Source organism: Salvelinus namaycush, chromosome 20 (genome assembly GCF_016432855.1).
Source record: "Salvelinus namaycush isolate Seneca chromosome 20, SaNama_1.0, whole genome shotgun sequence".
NCBI lineage: Eukaryota > Metazoa > Chordata > Actinopteri > Salmoniformes > Salmonidae > Salvelinus > Salvelinus namaycush.
Genome location: NC_052326.1, coordinates 29,549,967 through 29,566,797, shown reverse-complemented (window position 1 = coordinate 29,566,797; position 16,831 = coordinate 29,549,967). Strand labels below are relative to the sequence as shown.

Below are 16,831 nucleotides of genomic sequence, written 5' to 3'. Positions count from 1 at the left end.
AATTTGGTATCTTACATGTGTGATTTAATGAAAGTTAGATTTTTATAGTATTTTAATTTGGCGCTCTGCATTTACCCTGGCTATTGGCCAGGTGGGACGATTGCGTCCCACCTACCTCAGAGAGGTTAAAGCGGCAGTCAGCAGTTATAACAATAACAAAGTGTAATCCCAACCTCTCTTTCAGGTAAAAGCTGAAGGATGTAACTAATCTCTAATTCAAAGACAGAGCTATGGATGCAAGGACTGACCATCCATGATATCAAAATTATACTCTTAACCATGTTTTGAGGCTATATAGTGTTTGTTTAGATTTACTTTGTTTACAATATTGGAGTAAAACAAGCTAATATTTGGGGTTCTGATGGGGTACACACACACTTAATCATGAGGCTATAGTCTAAGCTATAGTCTTCAAGAATCAATGGGTAATTATCATTAATTTATGTTAAAAAAAATTGATACCAGCACCACCTGGGTTAAATGTCTAACGCAGGGTTCCCCAACTGATGGGCCACAGGCTGAATTTGGCCCACAGGTGATTTTATTTGGGCCCCAAAGGGATTTTAATTTTGGAAATCTGTTCCCAAGCATAATAGGTATATGTGATCGTATAAACAACACAATCTCACACTCAATTCATGCAAAGATGTACAAAAACTATTTCAGCAGATTTTGTGTGTTTTTGTGCATTTTTGTGTAGCTTACTTCGTGTGAAAAGACACATTTTTGTGCGACTTCATTCATAGGAAAATACATTTTTGGGCGACAAACAATCTTTTGAAAGTTATTAGAGCAATGCATGATGGGCTATGGTGTTCTACACTGACTTTTTTTGTGTACCACATTTATTTATATAAAAAAACAACCGTGTTAACAACCCAATATTGTAAATCAACCAGGTTATCACTGAAATAATTATAATATAATAGTAGTCTTACGTCGTTTTTATTTATTAATGCCAATACTGTTTTCTATGCTTGTTTTCGCTTAATACTTTGGGATACTGGTGCACTTGTAGTCAGAAAGGCCCTTTTTTCGTGAAGGAAACAGTAGGCCTACACGATTTTCTACACGGTTTTGTGGAGCCTACATTGTACAATTTTCTTCATAATGCATTTGATACAAGGCTTCTCTTTCTCATGTACATTACACCATTTCTTTCAGAATGCATTTGATACAAGGCTTCTCTTTCTCATGTACATTACACCATTTCTTTCATAATGCATTTTATACAAGGCTTCTCTTTCTCATGTACATTACAACATTTTCTTCATAATGCATTTGATACAAGGCTTCTCTTTCTCATGTACATTACACCATTTCTTTCATAATGCATTTGATACAAGGCTTCTCTTTCTCATGTACATTACACCATTTCTTTCATAATGCATTTGATACAAGGCTTCTCTTTCTCATGTACATTACACCATTTCTTTCATAATGCATTTTATACAAGGCTATGTCGAATTTTATGAGGGTGGCCAGATTGGGGAAAAAATACAGATTTTTCTTTCTTTTTTTTGTGGTATCGATGAAGGTATTTGATTGGGGAATGGGGATACATTTTTATGATGGGAAATTATAATACACACCATAATACACACACAAAAACTCTTACACGGATATGCACACACTCACTTTGTTTGTAATCATGTTATAGCCAACTCTTGACTTTTATATGAATAATTTTTTATAAAATATTTGTATCTTGTCATGTATTCATTATCTTAATTTGTTAAATGTTTGTAGTTTGCATGTTTCAGTAAAGATTAACATGGTTAAATAGTCGTAAAGCTCTGCTTGATTCAGCTTTTGGTATATTTGGCATTTTTATACATATTCTGTATTTCCACTGAAGAAAGCAATAATTAATCACCTCACTACTGTAAATATATGCACACCACCAATTATAAAACTGAAATCTCTCTCCGTAAATAAATTGTGAGAAATGCTCAGTCTGAAGCCATTTGGCAATGGGTTTCACAGCCCTATAATAATGATACAAGTTATATCAGCTTAGAAAGTGTTTATTTACAACCTCTGGGGTATAAGATGTTGGGAATACTGGTATAGGAGAGTCTGAAATTAATGAAATAGCTTAACCCTAAGCTATGTTCAATGTCAGCAGAAATTTCCAGTGAGAAATGCTCAGTCTGAAGCCATTCGGCTATGGGTTTCACAGCCCTATAGTAATGATACAAGTTATATTATATAGATTATAAGCTTCTGGGGTCTAGTGGTTAGAGTATCGGGCCAGTAACCGAAAGGTTGCTGGATCAAATCCCTGAGCAGACAAGGTAAAAACCTGTCATTCTGCCCCTGAACAAGGCAGTTAACCCACTGTTTCCCAGGTGCCGAAGACGTGGATGTTGATTAAGGCAGCCCCTCGCACCTTTCTGATTCAGAGGGGTTGGGTTAAATGCAGAAGACACATTTCAGTTGAATACATTCAGTTGGACAACTGACCACTTTCCCTTCATCCTTCATGACTGGCAAAGGCCTTGATTCTAGGCTGTAGAAAATCCTACATCCATTTCATTAGATCAGAACAGGATCGATTAACAGTGGTTCATATTGCTGGTTTGCATCCTAAAAAGGATAGCTGAGTAGACATTATTTGTCTACCCATATGATGTGGATCATTTTCAGGTTATTAGATACACACACCTGTCTATATAAGGTTCCACAGTTGACAGTGTATTTCAGAGCAAAAACCAAGCCATGAGGTCGAAGGAATTGTACGTAGAGCTCCGAGACAGGATTGTGTCGAGGCACAGATATGGGGAAGGCCGCCCGGCCAAACTGAACAATCGGGGGAGAAGGGCCTTGGTCAGTGAGGTGACCAAGAATCCAATGGTCACTCTGACAGAGCTCCAGAGTTTCTCTGTGGAGATGGGAGAACCTTCCAGAAGGACAACCATTTCTGCAGCACTCTACCAATCAGGGCTTTATAGTAGAGTGGCCAGACGGAAGCCACTCCTCAGTAAAAGGCACATGACAGCCTGCTTGTAGGTTGCCAAAAGGCACCTAAAGGACTCTGACCATGAGAAACAAGATTCTCTGGTCTGATGAAACTAAGATTGAACTCTTTGGCCTGAATGCCAAGCATCATGTCATGGTGATTTGTAGAATTAACGGACCAAAGCGCAGCATGCATAGAGTTCCACATGTTTAATTAAAGAAACTCACCAAAACAATACAGAACAAAAATGAAACGTGAAGTCAAATGCAGTGCACACTGGCAACTACACACAAACAAACAAGATCCCACAAAAACCCAGTGGAAAAAAGGCTGCCTAAATATGATCCCCAATCAGAGACAACGATAAACAGCTGCCTCTGATTGGGAACCATACCAGGCCAACATAGACAAATAATAACCTAGATAACCCACCCTAGTCACACCCCGACCTAACCATCATAGAGAATAAAAGGATCTCTATGGTCAGGGCGTGACACATCATGTCTGGAGGAAACCTAGCACCATCCCTACAGTGAAGCATGGTGGTGGCAGCATCATGCTGTGGGGATTTTTTTTCAGAAAAATTCCCCACAGCATGATGCTGCCACCACTATGCTTCCCCGTAGGGATGGTGCGTCGGAGGGCATAGCGGGTTTTCGTATAAGCTTCCGGGTTAGAGTCCCGCTCCTTGAAAGCAGCAGCACTACTTTTTAGCTCAGTGTGAATGTTGCCTGTAATCCATTACTTCTGGTTGGGGTATGTATGTACAGTCACTGTGGGGATGACGTCCTCGATGCACTTAATTATAAAGCCAGTGACTGATGTGGTGTACTCCTCAATGCCATTGGAAGAACCCCGGAACATATTCCAGTCTGTGCTAGCAAAGCAGTTCTGTAGTTTAGCATCTGCTTCATCTGACCACTTTTATAGACCAAGTCACTGGTGCTTCCTGCTTTAATTTTTGTTTGTAAGCAGGAATCAGGAGTATGTAATTATGGTCAGATTTGCCAAATGGAGGGCGAGGGAGAGCTTTGTACGCGTCTCTGTGTGTGGAGTAAAGGTGGTCTCGATTTTTTTCCACTCTGGTTGCACATTTAACATGCTGATAGAAATTTGGTAAAACAGATTTAAGTTTCCCTGCATTAAAGTCCCCGGCTACTAGGAGCGCCTCCTCTGGATGAGCGTTTTCCTGTTTGCTTATGGCGGTATACAGCTAATTGAGCTCAGTTTTAGTGCAAGCAATGGTCTGTGGTGGTATGTAGACAGCTAAAAAAAATACAGATTAAAACTCTAGGTAGATAGTGTGGTCTACAGCTTATCATGAGATACTTTACCTCAGGCGAGCAAAACCTCGAGACTTCCTTAGATATCGTGCACCAGCTGCTGTTCACATATGTGCATAGGCCCCCGCCCCGTGTCTTACCAGAGGCTGCTGTTTTGTCGATGGAGTGTATAACCCGCCAGCTGTATGTCATCGTTCAGCCACGACTCGGTGAAACATAAGATATTACAGTTTTTAATGTCCCGCTGGTAGGATATACGTGCTTTCAGCTCGTCCCATTTATTTTCCAGCGATTGAACATTAGCTAGCAGGATGGAAGGCAAGGTCAGATTAGCCACTCGTCGCCTGATCCTCACAAGGCACCCGGATCTTTTTCCACTAAATTTCAGTTTCCTTCTCCAGCGAATCACATGGATTTGGGCCTGGTCGGGTGTCTGTAGTAGTAAACAAAAAGAAATGTCCTCTCACTGTCAACTGCATGTATTTTCAGCAAATTTAACATGTGTAAATATTTGTATGAACATCACAATATTCAACAATTGAGACATAAACTGAACATGTTCCACAGACATGTGACTAACATAAATTGAATAATGTGTCCCTGAACAAAGGGAGGGTCAAAATCAAAAGTAACAGTCAGTATCTGGTGTGGCCACCAGCTGCAGTGCATCTCCTCCTCATGGACTGCACCAGATTTACCAGTTCTGTGAGATGTTTCCCCACTCTTCCACCAAGGCACCTGCAAGTTCCCGGACATTTCTGGGGGGAATGGCCCTAGCCCTCACCCTCCGATCCAACAAGTCCCAGACGTGCTCAATGGGATTGAGATCCGGGCTCTTCTCTGGCCATGGCAGAACACTGACATTCCTGTCTTGCAGGAAATCACACACAGAACAAGCAGTATGGCTAGTGGCATTGTCATGCTGGAGGGTCATGTCAGGATGAGCCTGCAAGGAAGGGTACCACATGAGGGAGGAGGATGTCTTCCCTGTTACACACAGCCCTCAGTCCAGCCTCTCTCAGCATATTGCAGACAGTTTGAGCACTGATGGAGGGATTGTGCGTTCCTGGTGTAACTCAGGCAGTTGTTGTTGCCATTCTGTACCTGTCCCGCAGGTGTGATGTTCGGATGTACCAATCCTGTGTAGGTGTTGTTACACGTGGTCTGCCACTGTGAGGACGGTCCTTGCAGCATGCCTAAGGCACGTTCACGCAGATGAGCAGGGACCCTGGGCATCTTTCTTTTGGTGTTTTTCAGAAACAGTAGAACGGCCTCTTTAGTGTCCTAAGTTTTCATAACTGTGACCTTAATTGCCTACCGTCTGTAAGCTGTTAGTGTCTTAGCGACCTTTCCACAGGTGCATGTTCATTAATTGTTCATGGGTCATTGAACAGGCATGGGAAACAGTGTTTAAAACCTTTACAATAAAGATCTGTGAAGTTATTTGGATTTTTACGAATTATCTTTGAAAGACAGGGTCCTGAAAAGGGACATTTCTTTTTTTGCCTAGTTTATATCCCTCTCGTCCAGCTCATTGAAGAAAAACTATTCGTCCAGTTTGAGTTGAGCAATCGCAGTTCTGATGTCCAGAAGCTCTTTTCTGCAATAAGAGACGGTAGCAGCAACATTATGTACAAAACAAGTTACAAACAACGCAAAAAAACAGCATGGTTGGTTAAGAGCCGATAAGATGGCAAATGTAAGCAAGGTTAGAAATTATTACGTTTCAGTCAAATATTATATCTGTTTAGGCTTCTTGCGATCAATTTGCAGTCTACAAATAATTTGTAATTGTGCTCCGGCCCCCGGACCATGCACTCAAGAAAAAATCGTCCCGCAGCTGAATCTAGTTGATGACCCCTGGTCTAATGGTTCTGGGAAGACTTAATATATATATATATATATATATCATGTATTGGGGATGTGCATCATTTCCTTTCAAGACGATTCGATACGTCTCTACATACATGGGCTCCGATACGATACAGAGCTATACGTTTTAGTTTGAAATGATTCGGTGCCATTAGGTTTGATTAGAGAACAAATTGAATTGATGCAATTCGGATTGATGCGATACGATTCGATGCACTAACATTTGTTGCATAAATACATTCATTGTCCATTCTAAATTCAAATCTGCTGTTGATAGAGCTCAAGAGCTGGGCCTCTCTGAGCTGGATGTTTGTGTATCAATATTTATTGTTTACAAATTAGCTATGACATAGCCAATGAATAGCACAACTTTCCATTGCACCCCATCTCGAAATTGAATGGTTTTGACCGTTTGCAAATGTAATGACTTTCTTTTCCAGGCGTTTCTCCTCCCACTTTAGTCATGAGGTGTGCCTCGCAAAAGAGATTTCTCGTTATGAAATTATCAACTTTACCCTGTATTAGTGGCGTGTATTCATGGATGGCAAGGGAAGCTAGGCTTCCTCAAAAAATTGACCAAGAAAAAATAAATAAATAATTTAATGTTTATCTTTCGTCTCTCTGTGTTTCATAATTTTCCTTCAATTCGCAAGAGGCTGAATATATTTCAGAGGAGAAAGCAACAGAGAGAGCAAAACAATGTCCCTCTGTCTCTATGGCTGTAGGCCATCTATCTGATGTTGTCTGGTCCAAATGAGTATGCCATTGTTGCCGCCCATAGCATTAAAGGGAAGGGAAGCCAGCGGACATCTGGCATTCCATGGCAAAAACAGTATAAAAAATGTGCCAATTAATGTTGAGTTAAACTGAGCGAGCTCAACTATGAATGATCCTGGCGCACCAAAAAAAAGTGTAAAGGGAAGCCAGCTTGGGTTTGGCATCACTCCTATCAAATCCCAAGATATGCAATTAACAGAAACTTTGTTGTATCTTGTTGTGTTGTTGTCCTCTCCGGTGGCTAGCTAGCCAGCTAACTAAACTTGTCCCTTTCCTAAATTCGCCATGGATAGAGATAGGGATTTGGACTTGTTTTTTGTTGTTAATACTCTGTAGTGGCCAATGATTATAACCACAATTCTGTGGTTACAATCCAACCGTTAATTCATACATTGTTGTACCCGTGGGCTGAGAGGATGGAAGTTCAATATGTAGCTAGATGTACGTAGAAGGCTAATGTTAACTAGCTATTGTTGCCCATGAATCAAAGTTAGGCTAGCGAGCAAGCATTTTAGCCAGGTAGCCTAGGACAACAAAAAACCAGTGTACTGTATGACAGACTGTTTTGTCAATGTCACACCATGATCTGTTTCACATGTCTTGTGCTTGTCTCCACCCCCCTTAAGGTGTCAACCATTTTCCCCATTATCCCCTGTGCATTTATTCCTGTGTTTTTGTTTGTCTGTTGCCAGTTCGTCTTGTCTTGTCAAGCCTACCAGCATTTTTTCCCGTAATCCTGTTTCTCGTTAGTTCCTGTTTTCTAGTTCTCACGGTTTTTGACCGTTCTGCCTGCCCTGACCCTGAGTCTGCCTGCCATTCTGTACCTTACGGACTCTGCTCTAGATTACCAACCTCTGCCTGCCCTTGACCTGTCGTTTGCCTGCCCCCTGTTTTGTAAATAAACATTTGTTATTTTGAACTGTCTGCATCTGGGTCTTATCCTGAGATCTGATAGTTCGAAATAACAAATGTTTATTTACAAAACAGGGGGCAGGCAAACGACAGGTCAAGGGCAGGCAGGGGTCAGTAATCCAGGGCAGTGTCAAGAGGTACAGAACGGCAGGCAGACTCAGGGTCAGGGCAGGCAGAACGGTCAAAAACCGTGAGAACTAGAAAACAGGAAATAATGAGAAACGCGAGTACGGGAAAAAACGCTGGTATGCTTGACAAGACGAACGGGCAACAGACATACAGAAAACATAGGTATAAATGCACAGGGGATAATGGGGAAAATGGGTGACACCTGGAGGGGGGTGGAGACAAGCACAAGACATGTGAAACAGATCAGGGTGTGACAGTCAACATGAAAGAGAGGAGGATGGCATAGGCGTTTCTCTACAAACACGAATGCCCACGCACACAGAAATCAGAACCATGGACAGCCACACATTTAGCTTACGTTGATTGGACTAAATTGTTTTTGGTATCTTTAAGTTGTCAATGTATTAGACTAAGCAGAGGTGATTTGATGATGTTGAAATGGTGCTGGAATAGTGGAGGCAGCTCCTTTTATCTTTGCGGCTTGTGGTAACTCTCCGTGGTTCTAAATCAATAGTTGTTTAACGGTCCGAAAATGTCCGAAACATGATATCAATAACCAAGCAAATTACGGAATGCAAAATGACTTGTAGATCAATGACTGTCAACACAGTTACATGCCTTTAGTTCGACACTGTTGGAGAGGACGCACCAGTTGTCACAAAATATCAGGTATTTTCAGAAAGTAATATGAGAAATAAAATGTTACGGAATCAGCCATTCGTAACGATTTTATGATGGATGCATGATGCTATATTTGGATTGGGGTCAGCAGACCAATGCGGTCATATTTTAAACATTTAAATCAGGGACCGATGCATATCGTGAATTGTTACATCCCTATGATATATGCCATTTAGCAGATGGTTTATCCAAAGCGAAGTACAGTCATGCGTACATACATTTTACATATGGGTGGTCCCGGGAACTGAACCCACTACCCTGGCGTTTCAAGCACCATGCTCTACCAACTGTGTCATTGAGGGAACAGTGGGTGAGTTCCTCAGGGGGTGAGTCCATTGGGAATATTATCCTTATCCCTGATGACTTAACTGGCAAGGAGTTTTCCTCCTGTCATTTAACATCGCAGAGACATTGAACATTTCCCTTACAAATAAGGACTAAAGATGTAATAAATTATTTTAACAGAGTTATGTATGTAACATATCTCTCTTTCTCTCTCTTTCTCTCTCTTCACCCCCTCTCCTCCCCCTTTCTCTTCCTCTCTCTTCCTCCTTTCTCCCTCCAGTGAGTGGTACTTGAATGGGAACTACCTGGTCATCATGGTGTCCTTCAGTGTCATCCTGCCTCTGGCTTTGATGAAGCAGCTAGGTGAGAAAACCTAAATAATTGTTTAATTAACAATTTTATAATCATAAGTGACATTTTGTGTTATGTTTTGTAAATGAAGGTTCTCCGAATAAATTTTTTGGCTTACACATGAAAAATGACTCATTATTTTCATATATATATATATATATATATATTTTTTTTTTATTCATCTTGAACAGTCATTTAATTTCTTCGTTGTGTTTCCCCATAACACTTCCAGGGATAGAAAGGATTAAAACCAGTGACCGACCTCTCTTCTGTCTCATTTCTCCTCCCGCTCCTTCTCTTCCACCTTCTCTTTCCCAATCCCCCTCTCTTGCCCCCTCTCATTTTTCTCTTTATTCTTGTGTTACATGGCAAACACTCCCCCACTGTTTTAGGATGGACTCAAAGTAGATATCTGTGCTAAACTGTGTCATGTGAGATGTTACTCTCAGCAGTCTTATGAAAATGTAAAACTACCCAGCTCAGAATTCCCTGGCTTCATGTCCATTTAATGAGCTCTCTCATTTAACAAAGTGAAATGTCTACAAAGCTTTCATCAAATGACAGAGTAAGAGTCTCTGTGTTTTTCTCCCGTACGTGTTGCTCTGTCTGTTTATGTATGCCCATGTCACTGGGATAGCAGTGGCAAAAACTGCTCATTATACAATTACACAAGAGAGAGAGAGAAGAGAGAGATGGAGAGGAAGACAGAGTAGAGAAAGGGTGAGAGATGCAGAGATAGGGGTGGGCGGCTGGGAGAGAAGTCCTGACCTCTTGTTAAGCGGTTCTCTCCTTCAGAGAATTGAGCCGAGAGAGAGAGGAGAGAAAGATAGAGAACACAGAGCGAAAGAAAGAGAGAGAGAGCGAGCAGAGAGTAGAAAGAGAGTCCATGCTGCCAGGGCAAAGTAATGAGATGCAGTCCTGTTTAGTTTAGTCCACTGTGTAACGGCAGCCTTCCTCCTCTTCGTCTGAAGAGGAGGTGCAGCAGGGATCGGACCAAGACGCAGCGTAGCTTGTGCTCAACATATTTAATAATGACGATTAAACAGTGAACATTTACAAAATACAAAATAACAAAATGTGGCAAACCGATACAGTCCTAGCTGGTGCAGAGAAAACACAGAGACAGGAAACAACCACCCACAAACCCCAACACAAAACAAGCCACCTATATATGATTCCCAATCAGAGACAACACAAAACATCTGCCTCTGATTGAGAACCATATTAGGCCAAACATAGAAACAGACAAACTAGACACACAACATAGAATGCCCACCCAGCTCACGTCCTGACCAACACTAAAACAAGCAAAACACACAAGAACTATGGTCAGAACGTGACAGTACCCCCCTCCTGAGGTGCGGACTCCGAACGCACCCCCTAAAACTCTAGGGGAGGGTCTGGGTGGGCATCTGTCCGCGGTGGCGGCTCCGGCGCTGGACGAGGACACCACTCCACCATTGTCTTTGTCCCCCTCCTTAGCGTCCTTTGAGTAGCGACCCTCGCCGCCGACCTTGGCCTAGGAACCCTCAAAGGGCCCCATCAGACTGAGGAGACAGCTACGGAACCGAAAGGTAGCTTAGGACATAGAGGTAGCTTAGGACATAGAGGTAGCTTAGGACATAGAGGTAGCTTAGGACATAGAGGTAGCTTAGGACATAGAGGCAGCTCCGGACTGAGTGGCAGCTCCGGACTGAGTGGCAGCTCCGGACTGAGTGGCAGCTCCGGACTGAGTGGCAGCTCCGGACTGGAGGGCAGCTCATGACTGGAGGGCAGCTCATGACTGGAGGGCAGCTCATGACTGGAGGGCAGCTCATGACTGGAGGGCAGCTCATGACTGGAGGGCAGCTCATGACTGGCTGGCGGCTCTGGCGACTCCTGACTGGCTGGCGGCTCCTGACTGGCTGGCGGCTCTGGCGGCTCCTGACTGGCTGGCGGCTCTGGCGGCTCCTGACTGGCTGGCGGCTCTGGCGGCTCCTGACTGGCTGGCGGCTCTGGCGGCTCCTGACTGGCTGGCGGCTCCTGACTGGCTGGCGGCTCTGGCGGCTCCTGACTGGCTGGCGGCTCTGGCGGCTCCTGACTGGCTGGCGGCTCTGGCGGCTCCTGACTGGCTGGCGGCTCTGGCGGCTCCTGACTGACGGACGGCTCTGGCGGCTCCTGACTGACGGACGGCTCTGGCGGCTCCTGACTGACGGACGGCTCTGGCGGCGCCGGGCAGACGGGCGGCTCTAATGGCGCTGGGCAGACGGGCGGCTCTAATGGCGCTGGGCAGACGGATGGCTCAGATGGCGCTGGGCAGACGGATGGCTCATATGGCGCTGGGCAGACGGATGGCTCAGATGGCGCTGGGCAGACGGATGGCTTAGATGGCGCTGGGCAGGCAGGCAGCTCAGACGGCGCTGGGCAGGCAGGCAGCTCAGACGGCACTGGGCAGGCAGGCAGCTCAGACCTGCTGAGGCGCACAGTAGGCCTGGTGCGTGTTGCCGGAACTGGTGGTACCAGTTTGTAGACACGCACCTCAAGGCTAGTGCTGGGAGCAGGAACAGGGCACACTGGACTCTCGAGGCGCACTATACACCTGGTGCGTGGTACCGGCACTGGTGGTACCGGGCTGAGGGCACGCACCTCAGGGCGAGTGCGGGGAGAAGGAACAGTGCGTACAGGGCTCTGGAGACGCACAGGAGGCTTGGTGCGTGGTGCCGGAACTGGTGGCACCGGGCTGGAGACACGCACCACAGGGAGAGTGCGTGGAGGAGGAACAGAGTTCTGGAGATGCACAGGAAGCCTGGTGCGTGGTGTAGGCACTGGTGTTACTGGGCTGGAGCGAGGAGGTGGCGCCGGATATACCGGACCGTGAAAGCGTACTGGCTCCCTTGAGCACCGAGCCTGCCCAACCTTACCTGGTTGAATGATCCCCGTAGCCCGACCAGTGCGGGGAGGAGGAATAGCCCGCACTGGGCTGTGCTGGCGAACCGGGGACACCATGCGTAAGGCTGGTGCCATGTACACCGGCCCGAGGAGACATACTGGAGACCAGATATGTTGAGCCGGCATCATGACACCTGGCTCAATGCTCAATCTAGCCCGGCCGATACGTGGAGCTGGGATGTACCGCACCGGGCTATGCATACGTACAGGAGACACCGTGCGCTCTTCCGCACAACACGGTGTCTGCCCGTACTCACGCTTTCCACGGTAAGCCCGGGAAGTTGGCGCAGGTCTCCTACCTGACTTCGCCACACTCCCCTTTAGCCCCCCCCCAATACATTTTTGGGGTTTCTTCTCGGGCTTCCAGCCACGCTTCCGTGCTGCCTCCTCATACCACCGCTCCTCGGCTTTAGCTGCCTCCAGCTCTTCACGAGAGCGGCGATATTCTCCAACCTTAGCCCAGGGTCCTTTATCCTCCAGAATTTCCTCCCATGTCCAGGAGTCCTGTGTAATGGGCCGCTGCCCGTAGCCACGCTGCTTGGTCCGAGATTGGTGGGTGGTTCTGTAACGGCAGCCTTCTTCCTCTTCGTATGAAGAGGAGGTGTAGCAGGGATCGGACCAAGACGCAGCGTAGCTTGTGCTCAACATATTTAATAATGACGATTAAACAGTGAACACTTACAAAATACAAAATAACAAAATGTGGCAAACCGATACAGTCCTAGCTGGTGCAGAGAAAACACAGAGACAGGAAACAACCACCCACAAACCCCAACACAAAACAAGCCACCTATATATGATTCCCAATCAGAGACAACGCAAAACATCTGCCTCTGATTGAGAACCATATTAGGCCAAACATAGAAACAGACAAACTAGACACACAACATAGAATGCCCACCCAGCTCACGTCCTGACCAACACTAAAACAAGCAAAACACACAAGAACTATGGTCAGAACGTGACACACTGGGCCCTCTAAGAACATACACGCTTATGATCTCACACCCAAACACATTGTCATGAAACTGGGAATGTTTGTATATATTCCCTATAATTAGCATTGGGATTGAGGAAATATTGAGAGTCCTTCTAACCTATAGCAGGGTGATGTCTGATGTGAGTAGTTCTGATGTCATCACTGTGTTGTTTCAGGGTACCTGGGCTACACCAGTGGCTTCTCTCTCACCTGCATGGTCTTCTTCCTCATCTCGGTATGTACTGTCATATTATACAGCTGTAGACCTCCACCTGTTGCAGTGCTCTTGTAATGGACCCAACCCTAACTGGAACGCTGTGTGTAACATAATTTGTATGCAAATCTCCCAGTGACATCAATGCATGAGTTACACACAAGTCCGAGTTACGTGCACGGATCTCAAGTCGGCACAATATGCATGTGTGTCAACCAGTGGCGATTTTAGCATGTTTTTTGCAAATCTTAGTGGGGGGGGAAAAATGTGGGATGCATGCCAGCAAAGCCACTACACAATAAAACACTAAACAACACATGAATTGCAATAAACCACATCTACACCTGGTTATCAGCGGGGCCTTGTCTGGCAGCGAAACAGTTAATTCAGCCTTTTAAAAAACATAGCTGATACGGCTGACTTGCTTAAACAAATGTGGTTTCTACTGACAATTGAGATGGACAAACTATGGCATAAGGGGACGACAAGCGGATAAAAGGCAATCCGTAATTTCGATAAGAAATTAATGAGCGAGCTAGGACGGACGTAGTCAATATAACTATTTGTTCAGCACTTTTGAAAATGTACAGCGACAGAATTCAGAACATGAGCCGTTCTTACAGTATTCTCCTTGTACACCAAGTCAGAACCGTAGGATAAATAAAGGGGTCATATAAGCAGACAATGAAAGCTCTTACAATATTCAATGATTACATTTCTCAAAACAGGTTATAGGCTACTTGTGCAACACGAAGTCAGAACAGTAGACAAATGAGGGGAAAATAGACCAAATTATTAGGGTGAGGCACATGGGCTACTAACAGCTTACTACACAACATACACGTAGTATTACTTTCTTAGCTACAGTATACATATCTCCCTGGCATATTACATAATTTATGCAGCAGCATACAAGATATGCTTGGACACACCTTGTTGTGCTGTGCCGATAGAGATGTCAGCTTCACTTCTAGTCCTTAGGAAACTGTGCAGTATTTTGTTTTTTTATGTATTATTTATTACATTGTTAGCCCAGAAAACCTTAAGTGTTATTACATTACAAGACAACTGGGAACTCGGGGGGGAAAAAAGTTGAATCATGATGACAGTGATCTTCAGGTCGTAGCTCTAGAAGAGGCCAGAGTTCCCGATTTACAATTCCGAGTTGGTTGAAAGTTCAAACGTATTATCCCAGTTGTAGCTCGTTTTTCCAGAGTTCACAGTTGTCTTGAACTCATTGAAGTCAGATTTTGCAGTTCCGAGTTAACAGTTGTTTTGAGCGCGGCACCAATCATGCTTCATTGACAGCATGGACAATGTTGAATGTTTATAATTTTAAACTAGGAGAAGAGACCCTTAAACCGATGAGCACTGATGCTTTTTATCTATAATTTCTCTTCATTATTTAACTTCATATGACAAGGATTAAAAAAGATTTGCCAGTAGATTGTCGACTTGATTCATGATGAAGACTGCTAGCTAAGATTTTGAAAGTATGATGTTAACATGATCAGTCCAATCGATGCTACTGTAGATATAACGTGGTTTGACATCATTTTAACTGTAACCAATGACCTTGAGCCTTCTTGGATGGAAACTTCTAATGTAACTCTATGACAGCACCCAAGGGGCTAGAATTGTAGAGCTCTACCCTTAGACTTGGCGATGACGTAGTGTCCCCATGAGTGGCAGAACACTGAGCCAATCACGGCGCAACGCTCCGTATTTCCTGCTGGCTTGCGCCACCACCACAGAAAGTACTGAGCTAGGCTAAAACACTTGCATTTTGGAGCTGCCTTACTCAAGAAAGCAAAAAAGAGACCATGTTTGTATGCGGCTTTATTAACTCAATTATATATATATTTTTTCTATCGTTTGCAAACTGATATGTGACACGTATTAATGCCAAAATAACATGCAAAACAGGCAAGCCCAAAAAATGCTACAAATGTGGGGGGGCTAAAAACAGCCCTGAATGATGGGTCCCAACAGGTGTCAACTAAAATATATTTTTCATATCTGCAGTAATCGTCATGTTTTGGGATCCTTGCATGAAAAGCAAATAAATTCACTGTGCTGGGCTTTCTGAGGTCTCGCTATCAGTCAGTGATCTTTAATAATGGAACACTAGTCACTTTAACAATGTTTACATATTTTGAATTACTCATCTCATATGTATATACTGTATTCTATCCTATTCTACTGTATCTTAGTCTATGCCGTTCTGACATTGCTCACCCAAATATTTATATATTCTTAATTCTCTTACTTTACTTTAGATTTGTGTATTGTTGTGAAATTGTTAGATATTACTGTTAGATATTACATCACTGTTTGCGCTAGAAACACAAGCATTTCACTACCCCCGGCAATAACATCTGCTAAACACGTGTATGTGACAAATAACATTTGATTTGATTTGATCAGAGGGTCAACCTCTTTAATATTCCGCTCTCCTCTCAGATTGTTGTGGACAAGTTGTGTAACCTGCAGTTTCAAACGGCATTAGTGTGTGTGTGTGTGTGTGTGTGTGTGTGTGTGTGTGTGTGTGTGTGTGTGTGTGTGTCTGGCTGGCTGTCTGTCTGGCTGTCTGGCTGTCTGGCTGTCTGTCTGTCTGGCTGGCTGGCTGTCTGGCTGTCTGGCTGTCTGGCTGTCTGGCTGTCCGTCCGTCCGTCCGTCCGTTCCGTCCGTCCATATGTGTGAGTGTGTGTTTCTCTGACCTAGTTTTAGTTCTGTGTGCTGTGCTCTAATACATGCCCACTGCTCTCTGTCCCTGGCTGGGCCCTAACATATTTCCAGCCTTTCTGTGTGGACTAGTATTATGTATGCAGGCCCATTTCCTCCAGGCTCCTCCTCTCATCCATCCAACTCCTCTTTCCTCTCCACAGGTCATTTATAAGAAGTTCCACACCCCCTGTCCCTTTTTGGACTTTACCTTTAACAGCACAGCCAGTGTGACTGCTGTTACCAATGACACTGGTTACAACCCAGCCTGCATTCCGAAAATGGTCAACCTCAACTCACAGGTATACTCTCCTGTATAGTCAGCTCCATCAGTCAATCCATTCCAGCCCTGTTATTCAAGTAAAAATGTAGCATGTTGCTAATGACAATGGGAAAAATCTATAATTTACACTAACCTGTTTGCGCTATGAACAATCCCACTGTGTCCACTGAATTCCCACTGCATTCATCAGACCCTTGTGCTCTAGAAAGAGTAATGCAGGTCTGAATAGGATGCAATAGGATTATCCATCATGTGAAGGTTAGGGGTCAGCCTCTCAGTGCTCTCTCTCTCTCTCTCTCTCTCTCTCTCTCTCTCTCTCTTGCTCTCTCTCGCTCTCTCTCTCTCTCTCTCTCGCTCTCTCTCGCACCTGCTGTCTCGACCTCTGAATGCTCGGCTATGAAAAGCCAGCTGACATGTACTCCTGAGGTGCTGACGTGTTGCACTCCCAATA

The 16,831-nt window shown here is 44.4% G+C and overlaps 1 protein-coding gene across 2 annotated transcripts in view; it reads left to right on the top strand.

The window, feature by feature from the left end:
* Positions 1–16,831, top strand: part of LOC120065214 (sodium-coupled neutral amino acid transporter 3-like) — a 78,393-nt gene that overhangs the window by 49,402 nt on the left and 12,160 nt on the right. For both annotated transcript variants that reach the window (XM_039016014.1, XM_039016013.1), the window contains 3 exons: positions 9,182–9,264; positions 13,336–13,394; positions 16,262–16,399. In XM_039016014.1, coding sequence (XP_038871942.1) covers positions 9,182–9,264; positions 13,336–13,394; positions 16,262–16,399 — 280 coding nt within the window. The remainder of the gene's footprint in view (positions 1–9,181; positions 9,265–13,335; positions 13,395–16,261; positions 16,400–16,831) is intronic.